At 57.4% G+C, this 26,265-nt stretch overlaps 1 protein-coding gene and 1 pseudogene across 18 annotated transcripts; one reads left to right on the forward strand and one right to left on the reverse strand.

Annotated features, from left to right (window-relative positions):
• Positions 1–1,105: 1,105 nt before the first annotated feature.
• TEAD3 (TEA domain transcription factor 3) lies at positions 1,106–26,256 on the reverse strand. 18 transcript variants are annotated; one of them, XM_084966790.1, is made up of 15 exons: positions 26,055–26,256; positions 16,673–16,757; positions 15,828–16,079; positions 13,836–13,900; positions 8,081–8,143; positions 7,822–7,884; positions 7,005–7,016; positions 5,513–5,650; positions 5,349–5,398; positions 4,559–4,620; positions 3,533–3,666; positions 3,242–3,415; positions 3,007–3,147; positions 2,745–2,897; positions 1,106–2,554 (listed from the first exon to the last, which is right to left on the reverse strand). In XM_084966790.1, exons 3-15 carry the CDS (start codon positions 15,832–15,834, stop codon positions 2,441–2,443), a joined length of 1,176 nt encoding a protein of 391 aa, XP_084822916.1. In that variant the 5' UTR covers positions 15,835–16,079; positions 16,673–16,757; positions 26,055–26,256; the 3' UTR covers positions 1,106–2,440.
• On the forward strand, positions 8,768–9,016 carry LOC110261507 (ATP synthase F(0) complex subunit f, mitochondrial pseudogene; annotated as a pseudogene).
• Positions 26,257–26,265: the final 9 nt, after the last annotated feature.

A 26,265-nucleotide genomic window follows, 5' to 3' on the forward strand; every position in this document is an offset into this window, starting at 1 on the left:
GAAGCAGGTTGGAGTCTAGCTTTCCCCGCTAGTAGCCACCCACTTAGGACAGCACTCACAGTTGTTTTGTTTGTTTTAGGGCTGCCCCCACAGCATATGGAGGTTTCCAGGCGAGGGGTCGAATTGGAGCTGTAGCTGCAGGCCTACATCACAGCCACAGCCACGCGGGATCCAAACTGCATCTGCGACCCACACCACAGCTCACGGCAACGCCGGCTGGATCCTTAACCCCCTGAACAAGGCCAGGGATCAAACCCACATCCTCATGGATACTAGTCGGGTTTGTTAACCACTGAGCCATGACGGAAACTCCACAATTTTTTTTTTAAGACCACACTAGTGGCATATGGAGGTTCCCAGGCTAGGAGTCGAATCAGTCAGCCTACACCAGTCACAGCAACGCCAGATCCAAGTCACATCTGCAACCTACACCACAACTCATGGCAACACCAGATCCTGAACGAGGCCAGGGATCAAACCCATGTCCTCATGGATACCAGCCGGGTTTGTTACCACCGAGCCACAAAGGGAACTATTTATTTTTAATGGCCGCACCCTCGGCTCACGCGAGTTTCCAGGATGGAATCTGAGCCATGGTTGCAGCAATGCCTGATCCTTAATGCCCTGCACCCAGTTGGGGATCAAGCCAGTGCCTCCACAGAGACCGAGCCGCTGCAGTCTGCTTCTTAACCCACTGTGCCACAGCAGGAACTCCAGCACTTACCTCTTTGAGGCTCTTTCTTCATATGTAGAGTGAGGAGAAGGCAGTGAGGACCAGTAACAGCCACTGTGGGCTATGGAGACTTAACAGGGGACTCACTTCCGTACTGAAGTCACCTGGGGCAAGTCATGTCCCTTAAAGAGACAACGCAGCATTAAGGCACTCAGGCCAGCGCTGCCACCTGACAGGAGGGGTGGGAGAAAGGTTGGAGTTGGCAAAGTTTTCACAGGACCCTTGAATCATATCTGTTTTGAGTGTGGGTAGTGCTCAGGGGACAGGGGTGTGTGTGTGTGTGTGTGTGTGTGACACACCAGGCCCTGATCCAGGAGGGGGGCCCCAAAGCTGTCCCAACCCAGAGGTCTGTTACACAACTGCTCACAGAACTAACCCACAAACAAATAACTTTAATTTTTTTTCTTTTTTTTTTTTTTTTGAGCAGGAGCTGGGCCTCAAGAGCCCCTGCCCCAACCTTGCGCCACATTTATGATATAACCCATCACAGCTGGATTTAAAAAATACACAAAAAATATATAATATACATTATAAAACCTAGTTTGGGTCTGGAGGTGGCCTGAGCGATATGCAAACCGTGAGGACCTTCAGGAAGCTCAAGGGCGGAAGGGCGAGGAAGGGAAGGGGCACAGTACTTCATGGGAAATTCATAAATACCCTGGGGCGGCTGGAGGACAAGGCTGGAGGGGCCTGGTGGGGGGGCAGCAGGGCAAAGATGAATCTTTAGTCCCAGAACCGGGCGGGGGGCTGGGCTCCAGGCCAGAGACTGAGGTGGGGAAACAGAAGGGGCCGGTGTCCGCCAGACACAAGTCTTAGCAAGAGAAAATGTCAAAGCTTCTGCCACCCCTTGTCCCCGTGCCGCTGCTCTGCCCAGGGGCTGGGGCTCTATCTTCCCATCTGACCCTCCAGCCTGTTTCTGAGCCTGGGTCTATCCCTGGGAGCCCGACCCCGGCAGGAGGCTGCCTGTGGCTGGGGACTGGGGATGGGGTCGGCCGCTTGGAGGTCCCCACACGGGACTCCTGAAGCCCCTGGCTGGACTGCCAGCTGCAGGGGCTCTGGGAGGTGGTGGTCTGTTCAGGCCCCCAGCCCCTCAGTGCAGACCCTCCCTCCCACCCCCTCTCCTGGAGGGTAGTGTGAACCTGGGCTCCGGAGACAGGTGGGCCCGGGCGGGGACTCCAACTCTGCCCCCCTGCCCCCCCAGGCCCCTCCGCTGAGACTCGGACGGAGCCCCACGCTGGCCCCGCGGGGTCTGAGGGTGGCAATCGGCACGTGGGGCCTGCACCGGGCCTGGCACACGGCGGGCGCAGAGAGTGTGGGCCCCTCTCTCTTCTCAACCTGACCTCAGCTTGACCCTCTCCTTGAGGGGCCTCTGCACGGCGGCTCCCTCATCTCCATTCTGCCCTCAGAGCCCCCTGAGGGGCCCATGGCCTGAGCCCAAAGGTGTCCCCCTGTTCTTTGGAGGCTGGGCAGAGCCAGTGACGACGTCTTGGCCAGGCTGCCCCACGGCTGGGCCCTCCTCTTCTCCCTCAGTGAAAGCGCAGAACAGTGGCAGGGAGTGTGTGCAGGGTGGGTGGGGAGGCCTCCTGGGTCCTGGGCCTGAGGCCTGGCAGGCCGACGAGTCCTCGATCCTGGACCCCTGGGTGGGGGGCCAGGCAGGCGTGTGGAAAAGATGCTCGTCCCGGATTTGTGGGGGGCGCAGAGGGCGCCCTAGTCTTTGACGAGCTTGTAGACGTGGTGCTGGGCTCCATGCTCGCTGGTGGAGACTTCGAAGACGAAAGCAATGACTAGCAGGGTCTCCTGGGAGTCCCGGCTGGTGACCACCTGCGGGTCGGGTAGAGGCTGTGAGGTCAGGCCAGGGGCCGCAGGGCGTGGGGGCTGAACGGACCCTTTTCCTTTCTGGGGCTCAGTCTCCTCATCCGAGGAATGGGTCTGGCCACCCCCACTTGGAGGGCCCCCTGCCTGGGGACCTCCCGCAACCCCCGTGACCCCCATAGGCCCGCTGTCCCCACACCTGCAGGATGGTGAAGTTCTCCAGGACGCTGTTCATCATGTACTTCTCGGGCAGGTGCTTCAGCTTGTGGATGAAGTTGATCATGTACTCGCACATGGGCGAGCGGTGGATGCGGTACACGAAGCGCCCGTTCTCCAGCCTGGCGTACTCGGTCTGCGGGGAGCCGAGGGGAGGGCGTCACTCGGCCGGGCCGCTCCCGGCCCCCCGACCCCCCCCCCAGGCACTCCGGGCTCCCCCCAGCCGCTCGAGGGCCCCCACTCACCTCCACCTTCTCCACCACCTGCTTGCCGAAGGAGCACACCTTGGTGGAGACGCTGATGGTCATGCTCTCGGCCGAGCTGTACTGGGAGCTGACCCCGTAGAAGGCTCCAGGGCCCTCCTGGATGGTGCTGTTGAGGTCCGCCTGGAGGAGGAGCGGGGCGTGAGGGGCCGGCCGCGGGGAGGGGTCCGTGGGGCGGGCCGGGCTGCACACTTGGGGGTGGGGGGAGTCAGCTCACCCAGAACTTGACGAGGAAGAAGGCATTAGGGGGCCCCTTCTCGTAGAGCTCCTTCAGGCCACCCTTCTTCTCGGGGAATTTGTCGTAGATCTGACGCACATCCACCGCCTCCAGGGGCGGGTCCGAGAAGGCGGGGTTCGTCTGGCCGATGTGCACAAACAGGTGTTTGCTGTACTGTGGGGAGGGCCCAGGACAGGGTCAGGCGAGCGCGCGCGCGAGGGGCGGGTCCGGGCACTGCAGGGGGACTTCCGCCGCGCGCACGGCACCCCCTGCCCCCAATCCGCACGTTACCGTGTCGGGGTCTCGCTGCACCTCCATGAAGGCGGAATACTCGAGGAGCCGCAGCCTGGAGGAGGCGATGGTGCGGTCCTGCCACACGGGCGCGGAGGCAGCAGCTGAGGGGAGCGGGGCCAGGGGCTCGTAACCTGGGAGGACGAGGCGGGTGCGCGCTTACACACAGAGCTGCGCCCCCTCCCCGGGCCTGCAGAGCTTCTGGGCGAGTTGGAAAAACGGCGCCCCTTGAGGACAGGAATGCGGGCTGGATTTTGACCCTCCTGCCAGGTGTCTGTGCAGTGCACAACCTGCACCCCTGTGTGTGGTGGCCCTGGGAGTGGACATCAGTGGATTTTTCCTTATGTCACTATTAGTGTGTCCAAACAGAAAATACAGACAAAAAAGGAAAAATAAAAATTACCCAGAATCTCGGAGTTCCTGTCGTGGCTCAGTGGTTAACAAACCCGACTAGCATCCATGAGGACGCGGGTTCGATCCCTGGCCTCGCTCAGTGGGTTAAGGATCCGGCGTTGCCATGAGCTGTGGTGTAGGTCGCAGACTCGGCCCAGATCCCACATTGCTGTGACTGTGGCATAGACTGGGGGCTACATCTCCGATTGGACCCATAGCCTGGGAACCTCCATATGCCACCAGTGCGGCCCTAAGAAAGACAAAAAGACAAAAATTAAAAAAAATTACCCAGAATCCCAACACCTAGAGAAAGTAAAACTGAAGATTTTGGTGCATTTCCTTAGAATGCACTTTATGTATATATTATATTTGTGATATATTATAAACACATGCACACGCACATATATCAATGTAACACCTTTGGTGGTGTGTACTTGTAGCAGAGTTCTAGAACTAACATAGTAAAAGGTAAGGAGGGATTATTCCTGGCTTGTCCCACTTCCCTAAGGGTACCACACACTTCTTCCCAGCACACACACACACACACACACAGTTGGGCCCCAGGTCTTCTGAGCAGAGGTGCAGGTGCCAAGGTAGGGAGGGGGTGATGGCTGCCTCGTGTGGGGAACTTACTGCTGAGTGTTGGCGGCAGGGGTGGCTGGACAGGGTAGGCTGGCTGTGCAAAGGGCTTGATGCTGCAGACAGGAGCACAGGCTAGTCAGAGTCACCCACTTGCCCACAGCCCAGTCACATGTGTCTCATCTGGGACCCCAACAGGGAGCCATCAGGTCTTTCTGCAGAGGCTCAAGATTTTTGTTTTCTTCACATTTTAACTTTTACGAAGTCCTGCTGCATCTTACAACTGATGTGCACATTTAATGCAGCGTTTCAAACCCCACAGTTTATTAAACTGAGCAGTTTATTAAACTGAGGGCAAGAGTCTTAGGAATAAAGTCATCTTAGAGTTGAAGGAGCCAAGCGTACTTTCCCTGACTTGTTGACTGAGAGACTGACTCAGAGATTAACTGAGTGAAAATTAACTGAAGGAAAGATGACAAGTGGTTCATGAATGAACAAACGCATGAATGAACAGACAGATGCATTAGCTCCCTCTCTCCCCCACCTCTCCCTCCCTCTCTCTCTCCCCCTCTCTCTTTCTGGCTGTGGCATAAAGTGGCCTGATGTGGGATCTCAGTTCCTAGACCAGGAATTGAACCCAGGGTGCAGGGGTGAGAGCACCAATTCCTAACCCCTAGACCACCAGGGCACTCCTGGCACCTCAGCTCTCTTAACTCCAACCCTCTAGTTTTGAACTAGGACCTTGCTTAGCTGTTGCTGAAACCCAAGTGGGAGGGAAAGTCCGGCATGGCTGCCCCGGAGAGGGGAAGAAGGGGGTGTGGGAAGGACATGCCACCATACTCACTCCTGAGAGGGTCCAGGCTGCTGTCCCAGGAGAGGGGGGCTGCTCCAGAACTGCAGAGATGCGACAAAGCTCAGGGCCCTTCAGTATGCAGGACTCCCACCCCCAGCCTGGCTGGCGCTGAAGGCACTCCCTCACCACAGCCCCACTTCCCAGGACCCCCGTACCCGTGAGGAAGTGGAGAAGACGGCCTGGGGCAGAGGGGAGGGTGGGCTGAACTTGTTCTGTAGGACGCTGGCGGAGACAATCTGGGCCGAGGACATGGACGCCATGCTCTGGAGGGCTTTGTCCTTGGAGACCTGGTCCTGGGGAGGGGAGGAGCCATATGAGGCCCAGGCCAGGCCGGGCCAGAGACAGGACGAAGCCTGGCCTGGGGGGCGTCCTCCCAGGCCCTGCTCCTAGGGGGACATCACTCCTCTGACCACAATCCATAGTAAGAAATCGTATTTTAAAATTTTATTCCAGGAGTTCCCGTCGTGGCGCAGTGGTTAAGGAATCCGACAAGGAACCATGAGGTTGCAGGTTCGGTCCCTGCCCTTGCTCAGTGGGTTAAGGATCCGGCTGCCGTGAGCTGTGGTGTAGGTCGCAGACGCGGCTCAGATCCCACGTTGGTGTGGCTCTGACATAGGCCGGTGGCTACAGCTCCGATTAGACCCCTAGCCTGGGAACTTCCACATGCCGCGGGAGCGGCTCAAGAAAAGGCAAAAAGACAAAGATAAATAAATAAATAAAAAGTAAAATAAAATTTTATTCCATAACCCAGTATATACCAAAATATTCCCCCTTATTTTGTGTGTCACACATTCTCATATTTTCTATTTCATCGGTGGTTTTCAAAGCATGGTCTGGACCAACAGCACCTGGAAGCTTGTTGGAAATCAAATTCTCAGGCCCCAGCCTAGACCTACTGAATCTGAAATTCTGAGGACAAGGCCAGGAAATCTGGCTTCATAAGCTCTCCAGATGACTCTGACGCATGCTAAAGGCTGAGAACCACTATAAGCCATTTCTTAAAAAACGCTGTTTGGGGAATTCCCATTGTGGCTCAGTGGGTTAAGAACACGACTAGTATCCATAAGGATGGGGGTTCAATCCCTGGCCCCTGAAAGTGGGTTAAGGATCTGGCATTATGGATTCCCACTGTGGCACAACAGAAAACAAATCCTACTAGGAGCCATGAGGTTTCAGGTTCAATCCCCTGGCCTTACGCAGTGGGTCAGCTATCCGGCGTTGCCAGGAGATGCGGTGTAGGGCAAAGATGCAGCTTGGATCCTGAGTTGCTGTGGCTGTGGTGTAGGCCAGCTCCGATTAGATCCCTAGCCTGGGACCCTCCATATGCCACAGGTGCAGCCCTAAAAAGACAAAAGACAAAAAAAAAAAAAAAAAAGGATCTGGCATTGCAGCAAGTTATGGTGTGAGTCACGGATGCAGCTTGGATCTCAAGTTGCTGTGGCTGTGGTGTAAGGTCTCAGCCACAGCTCCAATTTGCTCCTGAGCCTGAAACTGCCATATGCAGCAGGTGTGGCCATTTAAAAAAGAAGAAGCTGTTTGCAAGCCTATTACATTGATTTCACAGTTTATAATTTGAAAATCCTGTATTAGGTGCCCCTCCACTGCCCCCCACCCCCTGCCCCCCTCAGGAGGGGCAGTGCTACTTACCAAGTTCATGGCCTGTGGAAGAGAAAGAGGATGGATTAGAAGAGACACAAAGGAGGGCCATGAGGGTGGGGGGCATGACCTTTCCACTTCCCTCAGTTCCTGGGGAGCCCAGGTAAGTTCAGAGGCAGCTTCGGACCCTCCCCCAGACCCACTGGCACCCAGAGGGAGGGTGTGCCAGCTGGCAGTGTTCTAGAAAGGGTAGGATGAGGGTGGAGGGGCCGGGGCCCTTTGGGTCTGTCCATGTCCGCCGGAGCTGTGCTACAGGCATGGGGGCCGGGGTGGGAGCCCAGTCTGCTGGGCAGCTGTGGCTGGGAGACGAAAATGCAGCCTACAGGGACCCCAACCTGGTGTGGGGCCAGGTACCCCAGGCTCTGAGATCCTCAGCCGCAGAGCAGCCAGGATTGCGACTTGCCATAACAGCCCCTCCGGCCAGTACCCGCCCCCGCCACCAGCAGCTCCTCCCTCCCTGTCCACCTGAAGACCCCATGCAATGAGCAAGCAGCAATTAGGAGGAAGGAGAAAAAGAAAACGGAGGAGAGGTGGGCCTTAGTGGCCCCCAGGTGGGCTTCCTCTCCCTCACTGGCAGGCTGGCTGTCCCCTTGGGCTCCTGCTTAGTCTCCAGGGGCTGTGACCCTGAGTAGCCTGAAGAAACCTCTGGGCTGTTTCTGCTGCTTGTATTTCTGAGACAAACCCCCTCACCCTACAACCGCCACCCCCCATAGCCATAGCTCCTCAGCCCCTTTCCTGCCCCAGGCTGGGGTCAGAGAGCAGCCTCAGGCCTGGGCAGGGCCAGGCCAAGTGGCAGGGGACCCCATACCTTCAGCTTGGATTGAATCTCCCGAGATTTCCGCCTGGCTAGAACCTGTAAGTGGCTAGAGACCTGTAGAGAGAGAGAGAGAAAGAAAGAAAAGGAGCAGAAAGAGCAGAAGAGGCAAGAACAGAGCTTCAGCCAGAGAAGAGGCACAGAGGGCTGGAGAGCCAGCCGAGGCAGAGCCTGCGCCGTGCAGCCAGCAGTGGAGGCGCCGGGAGTGAGGAGCCGAGGAAGGGCTGGTGGCCCCGTCAGGCGCCCTACGTACCTTGATGCCAACCTGGTACTCGCGCACCTTCTTCCGAGCTAGAACCTGTATGTGGCTGGACACCTGGGGCCGCCCCGCGCCCGGCCAGAGAGGAAAACACAGACAGTGAGGAGGCACAGCCTGGAGTGGCCACGGGCAAGGAGCATCCTAGCCCTCATCGCTGGGACCGAATGAGAGTGGGGGTACTGTGGGGCCCCTGTGGGCAGACACCCCTTAGCACTGCAACTCTGCTCTCTTCTTGGCCAAGGCCTTTTTTTGTTTTGTTTTTTAGGGCCATAGCTGAGGAATATGGAAATTCCCGGACTGGGGCTTGAATTGGAGCGGCAGCTGCCGGCCTACGCCACAGCCACGGCCACACCGGAGCTACACAGCAACACAGCATCCTTGAACTGCAGCTTGTGGCAACGCCAGATCCTTAACCCACTGAGTGAGGTCAGGGATTGAATCCGAATTCTCAAGGATAATATGTCCGGTTCTTAACCCGGTGAGCCACAACAGGAACTCCTTGGCCTTGTCTTGATCAAGAGCCTACAGTGGACCACAATGTACGGTTGCACAAGATGTTCACCGCATAAGAGTACCTGGCTCAGTGAGGGCTAAAATTTAGCCCAAGCTCTGCTGGCCAAGCTATGTGCCCTGGTGCAGGGGTCCACCTACACTGGAGGAAGAGAGACCCGGGAATCCAAGATGGCATTGGTTGTAGCACCGAAGGATAAGCTCCTGGATGTCAAAACGGGGGAGTTGCCAAGCTGGATACTGATGTGGCATCTCACCCCTCTCACCCCTAAAGGCATTGTTGGAGCATTTCAAGACATTACTACTGACGTAAAGAAAGGGCGTGTCGCCGGGCTTTCTGTGGTGCTGGCAGCTTATGTGCTTTTCAACTACTGTTCCTATAAGGAGTTCAAATATGAGGAGCCATGCCAGTGCCACTGAAGAGGGCCCTGTGTGGAGGCTGCACTCTGCGTTCCTGACTGTGACCTTTGTCCAGCACCCTTGAATCCTTTCATGTTCTTTTTTTTTTTTTATTTTTTTTATTTTCCCACTGTACAGCAAGGGGGTCAGGTTATCCTTACATGTATACATTACAATTATATTTTTTCCCCCACCCTTTCTTCTGTTGCAACATGAGTCTCTAGACAAAGTTCTCAATGCTATTCAGCAGGATCTCCTTGTAAATCTATTCTAAGTTGTGTCCTTTCATATTCTAATTGAAAAGTAATACCCAATAAATTTTTAAAAATTAATGGTTAAATTTTCTTTAAAAAATTTGTTTAAAAAAAAAAAAAAACCCAGGGAGTTCCCTAAGTGGCTCAGCAGTTAACGAACCCAACTAGCATCCATGAGGATGCAAGTTTGATCCCTGGCCTCACTCAGTGGGTTAAGGATCCGGCATTGCCATGAGCTGTGGTGTAGGTCACAGACGTGGCTCGGATCCCAAGTGGCCGTGGCTGTGGTGTAGGCCGGTGGCTACAGCTCTGATTGGACCCCTAGCCTGGGAACCTCCATATGTCAAGGATGCAGCCCTAAAAAGATAAAAAAAAAAACCCCAAAAACAAACAAAAAACAGAGTTTCCATGTGGCTCATCGGGTTAAGAACCCAACATAGTTTCCCTTAGGATGCAATCCCTGGCCTCGCTTAGTGAGTTAAGAATCCGGCCTTGTCACAGCTGTGGCTCAGATTCAGTTCCTGGCCCTGGAATTCCCACATGCCATGGGTGCAACCAAAAAAAAAAAAGAAAGAAAAAAGAAAAAATTACAGATGATGTACAGAGAGGTTAAGCAACTTATCCAAGGTCATAGAGCTAAACCCAGGTGGCCTGACTCCAGAGCCCACTTGGCCACTGCTAATAGCCCCTTAACCCAGAGGACTTTTTCCAAACAGTCAAATCTGTGACAGCTGAAAGTCACATGGGACTTAATCCTAATGTAATATTTAGCTGTGTTTTCAATATGGAGGCATTGTATTTGCTATGCATTGCTGCATGTGGCCGTTTAAAAAACCCCAAACTGCATTTTTTTAAAACCAAAAGTTGTTGTACAGCAGAAATTATCACAACATTGTAAATCAACTACACTTCAATAAAACTTTTAAAAATGGGGAAAAAAAAGGGGGTAAAATTCAAACTGCCAAAAAAACATTGCAAGTCAGCTGGCTGCTTTTTGCATGACATGTAAAGACATGCCTCATCCTCACAACCAGAGCAGGGTCCCCCTTTAAGGAGATATTAGACATCACAGTTCCCTCTGGCCATGCCCACGGCAAGCAGGCTTTCCTGGGCCAGGGATGGAACCACAGCACCTACTGAGCCACAGCAGTGACAATGCTGAATCATTAACCACTAGGCCACCAGGGAACTCCAGACGTCAGAGTTCTAATAAAGAATAAAGTTAAATGGAGTTCTCTTGTGGCACAACAGGTTAAAGATCAGGCCCCTGCTATGGTGTGGGTTCGATCCTTGGCCCAGTAACTTCCACATGCCACTGACAAAAATCTAAGTTAGAGGAGTACTGTCCTTGCAAAATGACAAAGGGCCAGAGGGTTTTGTTTGTTTGTTTGTTTAGGGCCGCACACATGGCATACGGAAGCTCCCAGGCTAGGTGTCAAATTGGAGCTGCAGCTTCAGGCCTACACCATGGACACAGCCACGCCAGATCCAAGCCGCATCTGCAACCTACACCACAGCTCATGGCAACGCCAGATCCTTAACCCACTGAGTGAGGCTGGGGATTGAACCCCCATCCTCGTGGATACTAGTCGGGTTCTTAACCCGCTGAACCATAACAGGACTCCAAGGCCAAAGGTTTTTAAAAACCTGAGTTTGCTGACAGCTGGTTTGTAAAATATCATCGTACTACCAGCATTCTGGGGATAGCTGACCAGGAGCAGGTATGATGCTGACCCAGAATTATGAGGCTCTGCTTCCCTCTCTGGGCCTCACTTAAAGATTCCTTGGTCCCCTCCCCCTCTGACAAACAGGATCCTGTGAACACATCTTCTGGGTGAAGCAGGACGCATGGAGAGAGCATCCTTCCCCTGTGCCTAGGGGGGTCTTCCGTTTACAATGACAGTAGTAATAATAGCAAGAGCGAAGGCAAATTCTTGCACAGTGCTTGCTCTGCTGTACATATTATCTAACTGAACAGCCAAGGAACAGGGCTAACGGGTCAGTATTCCTTCTGCGGCCCCAGCCTGTCTGGTTCCCTGCTGAATCCCCTGTGCCTAGAACACAGTGGTATGTCAATCATTTGCTAAATGGATACACACTATAGAACATGAGAGGGCGCAGGGAGAGTGGTTAAGAAAGGCCTGAACAGGAGTTCCTAAGGTGGTGCAGGGGAAACGAATCCAACTAGGAACCATGAGGTTGCGGGTTCAATCCCTGGCCTCACTCAGTGGGTTAAGGATCCGGTGTTGCCGAGAGCCATGGTATAGGTCGAAGACACAGGTTGGATCAAGTGCTGCTGTGGCTGGGGCGTAGGCTGGTGACTACAGCTCTGATTTGACCCCTAACCTGGGAACTTCCATATGCCGAGGGTTCGGCCCTAAAAAGCAAAAAAAGTAAGCTGATCAATGAGGGAGTGTTTCTGCTCCCACACCAGGGTGGGTGGACCCAGAACTGCCCTTTGAGACAGTGGAGTGGGATGGGTCAGGCTTGTCATAAGCACAGTGGGGGCTTCGGGGGGCAGGGGGAGGTTGCAGGGCCCAAATCTCACTCAGACAGGGAGGTTTAGGGGACTGAGGGCCAGAGCGGCCCTCTGCATCCTCCAGGTACCGGTGTCCAGCCCGTCTCTCTCCTAGGCAACCCCCGGGCTCCCTTCAGCTTCTCCCCCTGGACTGGAAGCCACCCAATCATCTCTCAAAGCACCAGTCTCTCCCGTCCTCACCACAGCTACCCTCACCACTGCCCTGCCCAGGCCACCACCACTGATCTGTCCCTGCCTCAGCCTAGCTCACTCTAATCCTTTGCCTGGGGTGCTGCAGGGCCAACATTCCTTGACAGCCACTCCCTGGTCTATTCCCTTCCCTGGCCCCCAGCCGCCCCCGGGGAAACCTGTCCCTCAGGCCTCCGGCCAAATCTCTCAGCGGCCTCAGCTTTCCCCACCCTCCCTCCACACTCCACATGGCTAACTGAAGGCTCGTTCCTGCCCAGTGGGCTGAATCCTGCATCCCCCACCCAGCAGAGTGACCTTAGGAAGATTTTAACTTCCCTGTGCCTCGGTTTCCTCATCTGTAAAATGGAGATAATTACTGTGCCTATTTTGTAAGGTTGCTATGAGGAAGTGGTTTTTTTTTGGTCTTTTTAGGCCTGTACCAGCGGCGGATAGAAGTTCCCAGGCTAAGGGCCGAATCCAAGCTACAGCTGCCGGTCTACACCACATCCACAGCAATGACGGATCCTTAACCCACTGAGCAAGGCCGGGGATCGAACCCGCTTCCTCATGGATCCTAATCGGGTCTGTTACCACTAAGCCATGACAGGAACTCCTGCTATGAGGATTAAAGAAATTAATAAAGTAAATCCTCTCCTTTTTCCTGCCTGGCTACATCTGTTTCCTGGGCCAGGGATCAAACTGGAGCCACATCAGTGACAATGCAAGATCCTTAACCACAAGGTCACCAGGGAACTCCAATCCTACTCCTCCTCCTTCTCCTTCTTTTTTTTTTTTTTTTAAGGGCAGCACCTGTGGCATATGGAGGTTCCCAGGCTAGGAGTCAAATCAGAGCCACAGCCTCCGGCCTATGCCACAGCCACAGCCACTCCAGATCCACGAGCTTGCAGCCATGTATGCCTGATCCTTAACCCACTGACCGAGGTCAGGGATCGAACATTCATCCTCATGGACACCATGTCAGGTTCTTAACCCACTGAGCCACAGTGGGAAATTCTCTTCTTCCTTTTGTTTTTCTGAGCCCATGGCATGCAGAGGTTCCTGGGCCAGGGATTGAACCTGAGCCACAGCAGTGTTCCAAGCTACAGTGTCTCAACCTGCTGTGCCTCCCCCTATTCCTTCTTTTCTTCTTTTTTTTTTTTTTCCCTTTTTTGTATTTTTAAGGCCACACCAGGGGCATATGGAGATTCCCAGGCTAGGGATCAAATCAGAGCTACAGCTGCCAACCTATGCCACAGCCACAGCAAGGCAGGATCCGAGCCTCGTTTGCAACCTACACCACAGCTCACGGCAACGTTGGACCCTTAACCCACTGAACGAGGCCAGGGATCGAACCCACATCCTCATGGATTCTAGTCCCCCCCCTATTCCTTTTTAAAAATGCATCTTGAGTGTCATCTCCTCCAGGAAGCCCTCCCAGCCCTCCCTCCTTCCTTTCCCTGCCTGGTCTGGGTTGGATGCTGGTCTGATAGCACACACCCCCATCTCAGCCTTGCTGCCCTGCCCTGCACTCACCCATCTGTCCATCTGTCTCCCTGACCAGTCAGTGAGCCACTCAGGGCAGTGACCATGCAGCTGCCACAGCTGCCCCGTGGGGCTTATCTGTGGCCCCTGAACCAAAGGCTTGGGTGTGTGGGGCGCCGTCAGGGAGGACAGGGACCCTTTCTCTAAGTGGTGGGGAGAGTGACTGGGCAGCTTGGGGGAGTGTGAAGTCACCTGGGAGAAGAGGGGAGCGGGCCGGGCAAGGGGGCTGCTTGGAGGAGGTGGGCAGGGCCATGGGTCACCTGGGCCAGCAAGGGCCCGAAGGAGGCAGAGGAGAGCCTGTGAGGGCAGGGGGGACACAGCATGAATCATCTCTTACCTGTTTTCTCGTCCTGGTCTTTCCTGTCCTCAATTTAATATAGCGTGCGATCAACTCATTGCGACCTAGATTGGGGTGAGAGAAAAGATGGGGAGTGGGCAAAGGGGGGAGCTGGTGGCCAGAGACCCCCCACCAGCTAGAAACCATACCAGGCTCTTCCCCCTTCACACACGGCTCTTCTGTCCCCTCCCCACTCTCTTCACTCCAGGCCCCCAAGGGGCACAAGCAGGGCGGGTGAAGGGAAGTCCCAGGGTTCCCCCCACCACCCAGGACCTGGGGGGGCTGCCCACTGGGGGAGGGGCAGCCAGGCAGGAGGAGGGAGGGTGCAACAATGTCAGGCGGCCTGACAGGTTTCTCCGCCAGACGGACAGGGGCAGGTGTGGCCTAAAGGCAGCAGGACAGCTGGGCCCCTCGCTCCCAGCCCCCAGCAGTTCCTCCTTTGCTGTCACCAGCTCCAAACCTCTGAGTGTAAGAGTCTGCATGTGTGATCGAGGCCTGCCTGGGAGGGGGGCGTCTCGGCTCACATCTTGTGTCTACAAGAGCTCTGGCCTGGGTTCCTGTCCTAGCTGTCCCTGCCCCCTGGACAAGTCCCTTCCCTTCTCTGGTGAAACGGGCAGGAAGGACCAGATGATCTCCAACATGCCTCCTACACTGACGGGCTGGGTCAAGATGTGTCAGTGAGTGGGCCACTGTGTCTTTGAGCCTGTCACCCCCATGTCACTGGTTACCAGTGTCTCTCCTGCCCTGTGAGGGATAGCCCAGCCTGTCAGCCTTGGGGTGGGGGGCTCTGCTCAGCAGCACGGACCCTCTGAGGTTCAGAGGCTGGCCAGCGTCTGGGGACCTTGGCCCACAAAGGTGGGTGCTTGGGACAGGTGGTGCAGCACATGTCGGCATCCTCACGGTGTACACCTCTCACCCCCAAATTTGGGCCCCCTGCCCCCCCAACCCCACAGCCTCCCCAGAATGACCACATTCTCCAAATTCCTCTTCCATGACAGAACCAGCCCCACTGCCCCTCCCTTCCTGCCCGCCCCCCTCCACCCCACCCCTTCGCCCTGTCTAAAAATACTCCAGTGGGGCTGCCCCAGCCATCTGGGAAGTAGCAGGCGGCCCCCACCCTCTGGAAGGCACCCTGGGACAGGAGTGGGGCTCCGGTGCTAGGGGTGGCCGTGGCACAGTGGATGGCGCAAGGGACATGGGGCAGCCCAGCTGTTCTCCTTCCTGCACCCGCCACGGTGCTGGGAGGGGACCGGCTGAGGGCCGGCCCCACTCAGCCATAGGCCGTCAGGGAGGGTTGCAGGGAGCTGGCAAGAAGCCAGGCCCAGAAGGGTTGAGTTATCCCAAAAATGCAGCCCTGGGAGAGCCCTCTCTGGGCAGGACCAGAGGGGGCCACTCCCTTCTGGAGGCAGGAGGTGAGCAAGGTGGCAAAGCAAGGGGCCAGCAGAGCAGGAGATGTGGGAGAGGGTGAGAGGAGCGAGGGAGTGTCCCTCGCCATCTTCCCAGGGTGGGTGCAGGCCTCCCGCCATCCTGCAGCCCCTCCCCCCCGCCCACACGCTGCAGGGGACTCGCCAGTGGGACACCCTGCTCCGCGCGGGGACTCCCACCCCTGGGGCTCCCCCGCGTCCTCCTGAGAGGGGCCCTCTCCCAGGGCCCAGCCCGGGACACACTGGACTGACCCAGTTTCGCGGGCCCACTGAGTCACCCTGAAACCTCCCGGCCGGCAGGGGCGAGGAGAGGAGGAGCAGACGGGGGTGTCGCGTGTGGGCTGCACTCTGGCGGAGGGGGCAGGCCTGGCCTGTTTATGAGGAGGATCCAGACACGCAGGCTCACACGCCCAGACTCGCCCGCCCGCGGACGGCTGGAGGGAGGGCGGCCTCTCGGGACTTCGCCAAACCGGTCCGGCGAGGGGGCAGAGAGCAGGAGGAGGGGCCGGGGCGGGCCAGGCGGCCTCCCCGCGGCCAGCCCAGGGTCCCCGGGCCTCCCCGCACGCACCGTACATCTTGCCCTCGTCCGACAGGATGATCTTGCGGCGGCCGCAGGGTGGGTAGATGGCCAGGGCCTCCTGGAAGCTCTGCTCGATGTCCGGGCTCCACACGCCCTCCGCGTCGTTGTCCAGCCCCTTGTCCAGGCCCTCGGGCCCATCCTCCCGGGCCTCCCCGGGGCTGCTGCTGGCATTCCAGCTGTTGGACGCTATTGTGCTGGTTGCTCTGGGCTCCGGGCCTGAGCCCACTGGGCAGCCTGAGCCTGGGGGGCAGATGCAGAGGGATTAGGGCCAGGGTCCTCCCAGACCACAGCAATCTCCCAGCCCAGGGGCAGGCGCTCCAGGCTGGGGTGGAGGCAGCGGGAGGATATGTTTAGTCAGGGCTGTGTGACCTTGGATGAGGTACTAAACCTTCCTGAGCCTCTGGAAAGCAAAGGGTCTCCCTTGAGGTTATGAGGGTTAAAATTAAATGTGACCATGACAAAACACCGACCATAATGCCTGGCCCAGAGCACTCAAGACAAAGGACTGGTGTGGATCAAAAACAACGCTAACAGTGCCTTTGAACCTTCATATTCATTCAACCCTCAAACTAAGGCAGGGAGGACAAGGAGTGATGCCCATTACTCAGATGCAGAAAACCGAGGCTCATAGGCTATGCAGCTGCCAAAGGTACCATGATGAGCAAAGAGGAGGACCATGAGGGGCAGGGCGCAGCGTTTCTATAGCTCTCAGAGGGGCTCCTTGGCTCTCGCTGTGCCAGCTAGCTCCTCCTCCTTGTCATCAGGATCCCTAACCAGGGACCCCACCCTTCATGGTGCCCCCAGCGTCAATGCAACCGTGGCCAAGTACCCACTGTGGGATGAGCAGAGTACCAGACGCAGGAAGGGTACAGTTTTGTCTTCCCCGAAAGGTAACTCACAAGACCTCTGCCAAGGAACCTAAAAGTGGAGAAGAGAGGCTGGCTGGTAAAGGAGCAGCAGGGATGGTGCCTGGCCAACAGCCTTGCTCAACTCCACCCGCTCCTCCATCCCACTTCCTGTTCCCGCACATCCTGGCCCCACAGCAGCCCATAAACCACCCACACGCCCGCCCCTGCCCTGGCCCACATCGTAGATGGGCCATGGCTCTGTAAACTCTGAGCTCCCTGTGCACGCCAGAAAGGGTTATTAGTTGAGGCCACACCCAGTCTGTCCCCCCAACATACACAGCCCTGAGGCTCACCCCCCACCAACCCCCTTTGACTTCAGAACTGCATGCTCAGTGTGTATCAGGGTCCTAAGAGCTGTAGAGCCCCAGATGGCTAGATCCTGGGACTTGGCTCTGGACTGCAGGGAAAAGGGGGGGGCAGAGTGGAGAGTGGGGGACCCCCTGGTAAGCAGGCGAAGGGAATTCTTTCCCTTCAGATATAAATTCCAGGTCATGCCAAATGGGGTGGGGATTCTCCCTCTGGGGGCCACCTATTTGATTTGGAGGGCTTGAAGGGGATTGCTAAGTGGCCTGGGACGGGGAGGGCCCGAATGTCAGAAGGATGTAGAGTTTAGACCTAACATTATTAGGAATGACAGCACCTGCCACCTGGCAGGCACCATTCTGGGACTTTACACACATTGACTCATTTAATCCTCACAATAACCTATGAGGTAGATCCTATTATTATTCCCACTTTTACAAATGAGGAAAGCAAGAAACAGAGAGGTTAGGCAACTTGCCCAAGGACATGCAGCTAATAAGTGCTAGAGCCGGCTTGTGAACCTGGACAATCTAGCTTCAGTCTCCGAAGAGAAATTTTTTGGGGGGCTGCACCAGTAGCATGTGGAAGTTCCTAGGCCAGGGATTGAACCCACGCCAAAGCTGTAAACCAGAGCCACAGCCGTGACAATGCCAGATCCTTAACCCACTGAGACACGAGGGAACTCCTAGCTTCAATCTCTTAAACAAGGTGATAAGCCCACCACCTGCAGAGGGAAAGGAGGCCCAGCTGTGTCATGGCAACCACCCTACTCTGCCTAGGAGGGTTCAGACCCGGGGGTCCCCCCCAGCCCAGGCAGCTGGAGCAACTTCCAGGACCTCCACACTGCTGCAGCCCTTTCTGCGAGAGCTCCAAGACCGCCACACCAGAGGACAGCCAGGGAGAGAGGGAGCTCTGCCCCAGCGCAGTTAGAGGGCCGCCCTCCTCTCTTCACCCCAGGACGCTGTGTCTCCATCTCTGTCCCCTCCCCGCCCTGAGGCCAAGTCCTTGCAATAAAAGCGGGGGACCCAGCGGCTCCCACACTTAGGTAGTTGGGAGGCAGGGCCTCCCCTCAAGTCAGAGCGGAGGCAGAAGGGGGATTATGATGAGCTAAGACACCTCCCAAGAGTCCTCAACCCATGCCCCCCCAGACCCTTTCCTGAGGCCTCCCTCGGAGCAGCAGGGGCCCAGCACATGGGGGGCCCTGGCAGCCCCAGGCTTTGCAAAGCAACTTTCCTGCCTCCCCCTTGTCTCTGCCCGCCTCCCCTCGTCCAGGCAGTGGGCCCCCCCTTCTCAGGGTGATGTCAGCCCCGCCCCGCCCCCCGCAGGAGCACTGTGGCCAAATATGGCGAACACAGCAGGGCCCGGGAGCTGGGACAGACTGGGGGGGCGGGGCGGCGGCCCCTGGCCGGGACTGCTGGCAGCTGGTGAGGGGGAGGGGAGCCCAGGGGGCGGCCGCAAGGACGAGTCAAGGAGAGAGGCAGGACCACCGGCCCTTCCGCTGGCCCACAGACACATGCAGGACTCACTTTCTAGGAATGCCCCTGGGGGCAGAGGCACCAGCACAGGGGCCTGCAGGTGACCCCCACCCCACACAGCCATGCACGGGAGCACACGTGTGCAGGTAATCTGTGTGGGTGTCCAGGCTGACATCCCAAAGAGAACATTGCACCCCCAGGCTGAGGCACGCCCCTGGGCAGGCGGGCAGCTGTGCCAGGCCGGGGGCTGAGCTGGGGTCTCGGTCCCACCGCATCACTCAGGCGGGGCTCAGTGCCAGGAGTCTGGACTGGCTGCTCTGGCCTGCCCACAGTTACTGCTACGGGACCAGGACAGGGGCAGAGTGCCTCCTCCTCTCCTAAGACCCTAAACACTGGGACCCAGCCTGGGGGGAGGAGGGAGGCTACTCGCTCCTCAAGACAGCTGCGGGGCTGGACGGAGGCAGCTGCGGGGCTGGACGGAGGCAACTGCGGGACTCTGGCTGGTGGAGGGGCTTCCTGGGCTGAGAGGGCAGCCCAGTCCCCAGACCAGAGTAGGTCTTGTCTGCTCTTTTCCAGAGAGGGGCTGGGACAGGTGGCAGCCCTGCAGCTGGTGCAGGTGTCTAGGACCTCTGCCTTGCTGGGCTGGGCCACCTCGCAGGAGGAAGACCAAGGGGCAAAGAGGGTGGAGCTTGAAACAGATGGGAGGGGACCAGGGACACCGTGTGGGGGAGTCTGGAGGTGGTTAAAGAGACCAAGATGGACAAGGAAACAGCAAGACCAAAAAGAGACCTAACTAAAGAGGGAATCTTGGAGGAAGACCTAGAGGGAGAGACAGACAGAAATCCAGAGAGACAGACAGACAGGTAGAGTGCTGCAGAGAGTGGGATCCACAGACACTGGGGGGAGGGGGGAGAGAGGGACCATGACCAGCAGAGACCAAGATGGAGACAGAGACACAGAGCCGAAGGGGGCAAAGGGGCAGGAAGGGGAAAGACCAATAAACTCAGACACAGTCAGGCAGCGAGGGCGGGAAACCCTGAGAGGTGGGGATGGGGCAGAGAGAGACAAAGACAGAGACAGAGAGATAGAGTGACAGAGAGAGAGAGAGAGAGAATGCATGCACCAAGGACAAAAAAGACCCAGAGGCCAGGGCAGACCTAGAGGGAGGGAGCCACTAGGGGAGCCAGTGCCAGGCTGGGCCAAGCCAGGGCAGGGCTGTGTCCAGCTCATCCCCACTCCTGTCCCATCAGCTACCCCCTCCTCTCTGAGGACCTCCCACACCCTGCAGGCCTCCCGTGGTCTCCCTCTGCCTTTAGCCTCAATCTGACCAGCCACACCAGCTTCCCTTCTCCTGGCCCTTCCGAGGTCAGAAGGTGCCTGTGGGTGGTGGCAGGGTGGGAGCTAGGAGGCTGGGTGAGCAGGCTTGGGGGCCCTGAGGGAGATAAGGGCATCTTGCTGCCCACTCCCCACCCTGGGGCCAAAGCTGCTGGAATAACTGGCTGGACTGCTCTGGGGAGGCCGGGGCTGGGGCTCTGCGGAGGCCCTCAGCCCCCTCCCCCGAGGGCCGCAGCCCCCAGACCACCCAGCCCTCTCTCCTTTCAAGTGGGTGGAGGCACAGACTTGACATTTGGGCTCCCCCAACACATCTGCCTGGTGGGGGTGCAGACAAGGCAAGTCCAGGCAGGTCGGTGACCTGCCTCCCCAGCCCCACCGAGAGGACAAACTGAGCCCAGGAACCATGCCGGGCCCAGCAGCCAGCAGTTGACCACTCAAAATATGGGAAGATTAGAGTAAAAGCAGCCTTTTTTTTTTCTTTCTTTCTTTCTTTTTTTTTTTTGGTCTTTTTAGGGCCGCACCCGCGGCATATGGAAGTTCCCAGGCTAGGGGTCAAATCCAAGCTGTAGCCGGCCTACACCACAGCCACAGCAATGCCAGATCTGAGCCACATCTGTGACCTAGATCTCAGCTCAAAGCCGGATCCTTAGCCCACTGAGCAACACCAGGGATCGAACCTGAGTCCTCTGGTTACCAGTCAGATTAATTTCCGCTGAGCCACAACGGGAACTCCCAGCAGTTTTATCCCCAGTGCCCTGACCCCAAACCTGGGCCAAGCTGACCAGCCAGGGGGTTGAGGATGGGGCAGGCAGCAGAGGAGGGCCAAGGGAGCCTCCCCGCCCCCTCTTTCCCTCCCCCCACCCCCAGCAGGCCAGCTGTTCTCCAGCTGCCAGAGGCTCCCACCCTAGAAGTAGCAGTGCTTGTGCTTTGGTCGCTCTGCTTGGGACTGGAGAGTGAGGCGGGTGGGCTGAAGATGGTGTCTGCCTCCCCCTCCCCGCCAGCCCAGCCCGAGGACCCCTGGGGGACCCTGCCAAGCGGCCACACCCTGCCAGGCTGGGGAGGGAGTACCCTCCTCCCTGGAGCAGGGTCAAGATTTTTACAGGAGGAAGCAATTTGCAGGGCCCCCTAGGAGGGGGTGGAGGGGGGCTCCCCCTCCTCAGCTTATTAATGTGCTTCCAATTTGCGGACCACGTCTCTCCACATCCACGACTGGGGCACAGGCTTCTGGTGGAGCAGAGGGGGCTGGCGTAGCCCCCAGGCCCCCTTCCCCTAAGCTCTTCTTCATTGTCACCGCCTCCACCCCCCATCAGGGTCCGAGGGAGGGAAGAGACTCAGAGCCAGGGAACCTCCTGCAGAGAGAAAGGGCCCAGTTCCCAGACCTCCCTGCACCCCGACTCTATCCTGTCAGCTCACCTTGTCCCACTCCAGGCTGGAAGGGACGGAGATGCAGCCAACGGGTAACTTGGGAAACTGGGTTTCACAGGTCTCAGTGAATGCGCCGTCGGAGGGCCCTGCCTCAACCTGCCTGCACTCTGGCCCCTTGGACTCTGGGTCACCCACTGAGCTGCCACTGGTCACTCAGTCAGTTCCCCCCTCAAAAGTCTCCCAATGTCAATGTGGTCTGTAAACACACAGGCTCTCCTCTGGCCCCTCAGCTCGATCTCTCCCACACACAATTCTCTTCATAGCCACCGTCCTGCACATTCAGGGTTACCTGCATCTCTCGTTACTTTTTTAAAAAATGGTGTGTTTTTTTGTTTGGGTTTTTTTTTTTCTTTTTTTTTTCTTTTTTAGGGTTGCAGTTGCGACAAAAGAAGTTCCAAGTTTTGGGGTTGAATTGGAGCTACAGCTGCCGGCCTACACCACAGCCACAGGAACGTGGGATCCGAACCACATCTGTGACCCACACCACAGCTCACGGCAACGCCAGATCCTTAACCCACTGAGCGAGAGCAGGAATCGAACCCGCATCCTCATGGATACTAGTCAGGTTCGTTCCTGCTGAACCACAATGGGAACTCAAAAACAAACAAACAAACAAACAAACAAAAAAACCCAAACAAAAAAGCTTTTTATTGTGATAAAATATACCTAATAAAAAATATACCACTTCAACCATTTTTTTTTTTTTTTTTTTTTGTCTTTTGTCTTTTTGTTGTTGTTATTTCTTGGGCCGCTCCCGCGGCATATGGAGGTTCCCAGGCTAGGGGTCGAATCGGAGCTGTGGCCACCGGCCTATGCCAGAGCCACAGCAATGCGGGATCTGAGCCGCGTCTGCAACCTACACCACAGCTCACGGCAACGCCGGATCGTTAACCCACTGAGCAAGGGCAGGGACCGCACCCGCAACCTCATGGTTCCTAGTCAGATTCGTTAACCACTGCACCACGACGGGAACTCCCACTTCAACCATTTTTAAGAGCACAACTCAGCAGCATGAAGTACATTCCCTTTTGTCTTTAATGGTTTCCTTTTCCTGGTTCTCCACGTAGACGCCACGTGCGCTGGGGGTCACAGGCCCCTAAACTCTCACATGTGGTATCCCACACCATGTTTGCCGTAGCCCTGAAGGATGTCACCCACACTGTCCCACTGTCCCAAACAACCTCAGACGTGACCTCCCACAGAGTCAGTCTCAGTCACACCCCACGGAGTTTCTTTCTAGAGCTCGGTCTCACCCCCACGCCTGATTTCACACTCAGCTGTCACTGCGGCTTCTCAACACACATGTAGCACCGGGTATCCACCGTGTCACAGTGGCCTCCCCCTTACACGCACACCACATTGTCACAACTGTTCTTATACATGGTGTCTGTCATAGATATAGTCACACACACAGACCATCAGAGTCTCTCCAAAGTCATCTCATTTGCTGTTCACACACACACACACACACACACACACACACACACACAGCATTGTAGATAGGCACACCACAGAAACATGTCACACAGCACGTCACTCATTTCTGCTTTTGACACACGCAGCACCACACAATCGCAGCGTCTCTCACACACGTGGAGTGTCAGAATCCCACCCAGTGTCAGACACGGGTGTGTGCTCTCGCCACTAGTCAGGCAGGTCTTCTTTCAGGAACACGCACGCGCGCACACACACACACACACACACACACACACACACACACACACAGGGGTCACCGGTACAGCCTCTCACACACACACTAAGCACATCAGTCAGTTACTCTGCGGTACCTGCAGTGTCAGTTACCCACTGAGAAAGTCATAGCTTCTCTCACACGAACGTCACAAAGTCACAATGTCGCATACAGTTTCTCTCCCGTGCAGCCACACACACGAACTGCCTTCACTCAGTTCCCTCACTTGCGCGCATCCACCCCACGCTTGGTGTCACCTGCACACTGTCCCACTCGGCTTCCCTCTCACACACATCCAGCGTCACGCACAGTTGCACTCTCATTTCCCTCTATCACTTCCTGTCCTTTCGGGCCTGGCAGGGAACACAGGAAGCAATCAGCACTCTAGGAAACCTCAGGGGCTGAGGCTTTGGGACCCGCAGAGGGATGGGATTCTCTGCCCCCCCTCCTGTGGGACCCTGGGCGGGCAGGCAGAGCCCTCTCCCCTCCAGGGTCCTCCAGGGGAAGCGGGGGTGGTGGGTGGGGGGCCGGTACCTCTCCTGCACACAACCCTGGGCTGGCCCAACACCAGGAGGGAGGGGAGGGAGAGGCCATGGGGACTGGGCTGAGTGAGAGCTGCTGGCCTCTACCCCAGCTCTGACCATGGCCCCAGGGCTGCCCCAGAGGTCTGTGGAGACCCGGGTCCTCAAGGCCACCCTTCGGACCCCACCACTTCTACAGCCCCCTCTGGCTACCTCCGCAGAAGGCTGCAGCATTTAGAGTCCTCTTGGCTCCATGGGGCCTGGCACCACCAGCTCCCTCCCTCACTGTACTCCTGGTGAGCCCACCCTGGGGGGCAGGACTGAGAGCTTCTACCTAAGCCCCTAGCAGGGTCTGGAAGGCGGGTGATGGCCATCCGGGTGGCCTCTGAACAAGACCCCACCGCCACTTCCGAAGTGCGTGCTGGCTTCCCTGTCCCCGGCCGCATGCTGCCTGCACCCCTTCCAGCCACTGCCACCTGGCTTAGCTACCCCTCAGTCACCCCCTGATGAGCCCTGACCTTCTTCCTTAGACCACTGGGTCAGTCAACCATTTCCCTCTCCAGACCCTGCCAGGCCCAGGCTCCATAATGGGAGGGAGAGGGAAGGCTAACTGGCTAGAGTCAGAAACTCCAGGAGAATCTCAGAGAAAGGGGACCTGAGAAGTCATTGATTCCAAGCAGGGAAACTGAGGCCTATCAGGACGACACACGACTTGTTAAAGGCCCAGCTGGAGGAGGGTGGTTAGGGCTCTGGCGCTTTCACCGCTGAGGCTGGGTTCAGTCACAGTAAGCTGGCCACTGCTTACTGTGCCCCCCCACCCCCAAAAAGGCCCAGCTGGAGCCAGATCTCTTAATTTCTTGACCTCTTCTGTTAAGACGTCTCCTTCTCATTTTAATATTTCCCCAGTTGGCAGAATGTACCAGAATCTGCAAACCCGAGGGTGAGGGTGGGAGTAGGGCCCAGGACCCACACATACACATCTCTGTCCTGCCAATCACTGATTATCCTACACAGCCATTCCCCAGTCCAAATACGATAATTAGCATTAATTACTGTTGGGGGGTGGGGTGGGGGGAGGCCCAAGAGGTTGAGACTCCCATTGGATCAAGGCGTCTCTCTGAGGAAGGGGCATCCAGAGTCCCTGAAGTCACCGTTGCTCTACAGCCTAGTCCTAGAAAATAATACATCTGTCCATTGCCTGCCCACAGGGTGAGCAGGGATCCAGAAGGACCACAGAACCTTCCTGTGGCCGCACTCCTGGGGGTAAGGTCTTGGAAAAGGAAATACAAGAATCTGGAAGGCAGGAAGACCTAATTCCCCCAAATCTCCAACTTGTGGTGACATTAGATTTCCTTCCTTGCCCCAGGCTGCCCCCAGCCACCTTCTGGCCAAGGAGGCATCCTGGCCCCCTGCACTGGGGTGGAATATGTGTACACATAATCAGGCTGCCGGAGGCCAGAGCCTTGTGGGCATCAGCCCCTCGGGGTTGTGTCCAGCTCCTACCCCCCTGCTCTCCTGGGCTACAAGTCCAGGCCTGACCTGGCTCTGCCTCCACCTGGAGAGGGGGAAGGCACAGAGGAGGGGGGCGCCTCCTGAGAAGCCCTTCCCCAAGGCCTCATTCTCCCTGGTCCAGAATGAATCTCTCAGCCCTGGATCAGGGCCCCCTCTCCTGGAAAAGTGGCACAGTGGGGTCTCAATGACACTGCCCCAGGGCCTGGCTGGGCTGGAAACCAGATGCAGTCAGGCACTTGTGGCCTTCCCTCCTCCGGCAGGAGTAAAGGGCATGACAGACAATGGTGGGGGTGGGGGGCAGGGTTAGAGGGGACAGGCCGCCTTCAAACCCTCTAAAGCCTAAGCAAGGGCTCTCAGGAAGTGTGGTGAAGAGAAGGCCCGAAATCCAGCCCCCTTTGGAGCCAGGCTCACAGACCTCAGGGCTGGAACTCCGAACCTCCACCCCGATACAGGCAGCAGAACTGGAGGGATCTTAAACCCAGGCCTCTCAGGGGGCGCACGCCCAGGAGAGCAGTTTTGCTGCGGGGCACCCTCCACAATCCCGCGCGGCTGCGGGCACCCCGCGCAGGGGCCGGCCTGAGCGCCGGGAGGCTGGGCCCGAGGCCTGTGTGGAGCTGGAGCCGGGCGGGCTCCGAGAGAGCGCGAGCCGGAGTCCAAAGGGCGGCGGGGCCGGGGACTGGGCGCTGCGGGTGTGAGCTCCCCGGTGACAGGCTCCCCAAATCGTAGGGGCCCCAAGACCACGAACTTAACACCCCAAAAGCAGACGGTGGGATAGGCGATGGCACTGGGGCCAAGATCCCGGCTCCCCGACCTCCCCGGATCAACTCGTCCGGGTCGCGGGGGGGTGGGAGGAGTGGGCGGGGCTTCCCGGAGAGCTCCCCCCCTCCTTCCCTCTAAACTTCCCGGCACCCAGATCCGGGGCTCCAGCTCAGGCTGGACAATAGCTTGGGAACCAGCCCCCCTAGAGTGCCCCCACCCCAGTCCAGAACCAACCAACCAAACCACCTCTCCCAGCACGGCCTCCTCCCGGCGTCCGCCCGGCTTACCTGGTCCGATCTCGCGGGGGCGCTCCGGCCGGGCGGCTCCGCCGGGCCCGAGGGAGCGGAGAGGGGGGCCGGGGAAGGGGGGTCGTGGGGAGGGGGCTGGCCGGAATGTGCGGAATGAGCCGGGCTGGAGCGGGAGGCGCCGGGCGCGGAGGAGGGAGCGAGCGGGACGGAAAGTTTGTGTTGAGGAGCCGGGGCGGGGGGTGGGGGCTGC

Source organism: Sus scrofa, chromosome 7 (assembly GCF_054392235.1).
Source record: "Sus scrofa isolate SSC_HxYL_T2T_F1_AM1 chromosome 7, Sscrofa_HxYL_maternal_Yorkshire_Landrace_v2.0, whole genome shotgun sequence".
In the NCBI taxonomy this organism is placed as follows: Eukaryota; Metazoa; Chordata; class Mammalia; order Artiodactyla; family Suidae; genus Sus; species Sus scrofa.

Coding starts and splice junctions, on each gene's coding strand:
- TEAD3 (XM_084966791.1), bottom strand. Junction 8,144..13,835: donor AGACCAGGACGAGAAAACAG/GTAAGAGATGAT, acceptor GGGCGGCCCCAG/GTGTCCAGCCACATACAGGT. Junction 2,555..2,744: donor AGAACTTCACCATCCTGCAG/GTGTGGGGACAG, acceptor CCCGACCCGCAG/GTGGTCACCAGCCGGGACTC.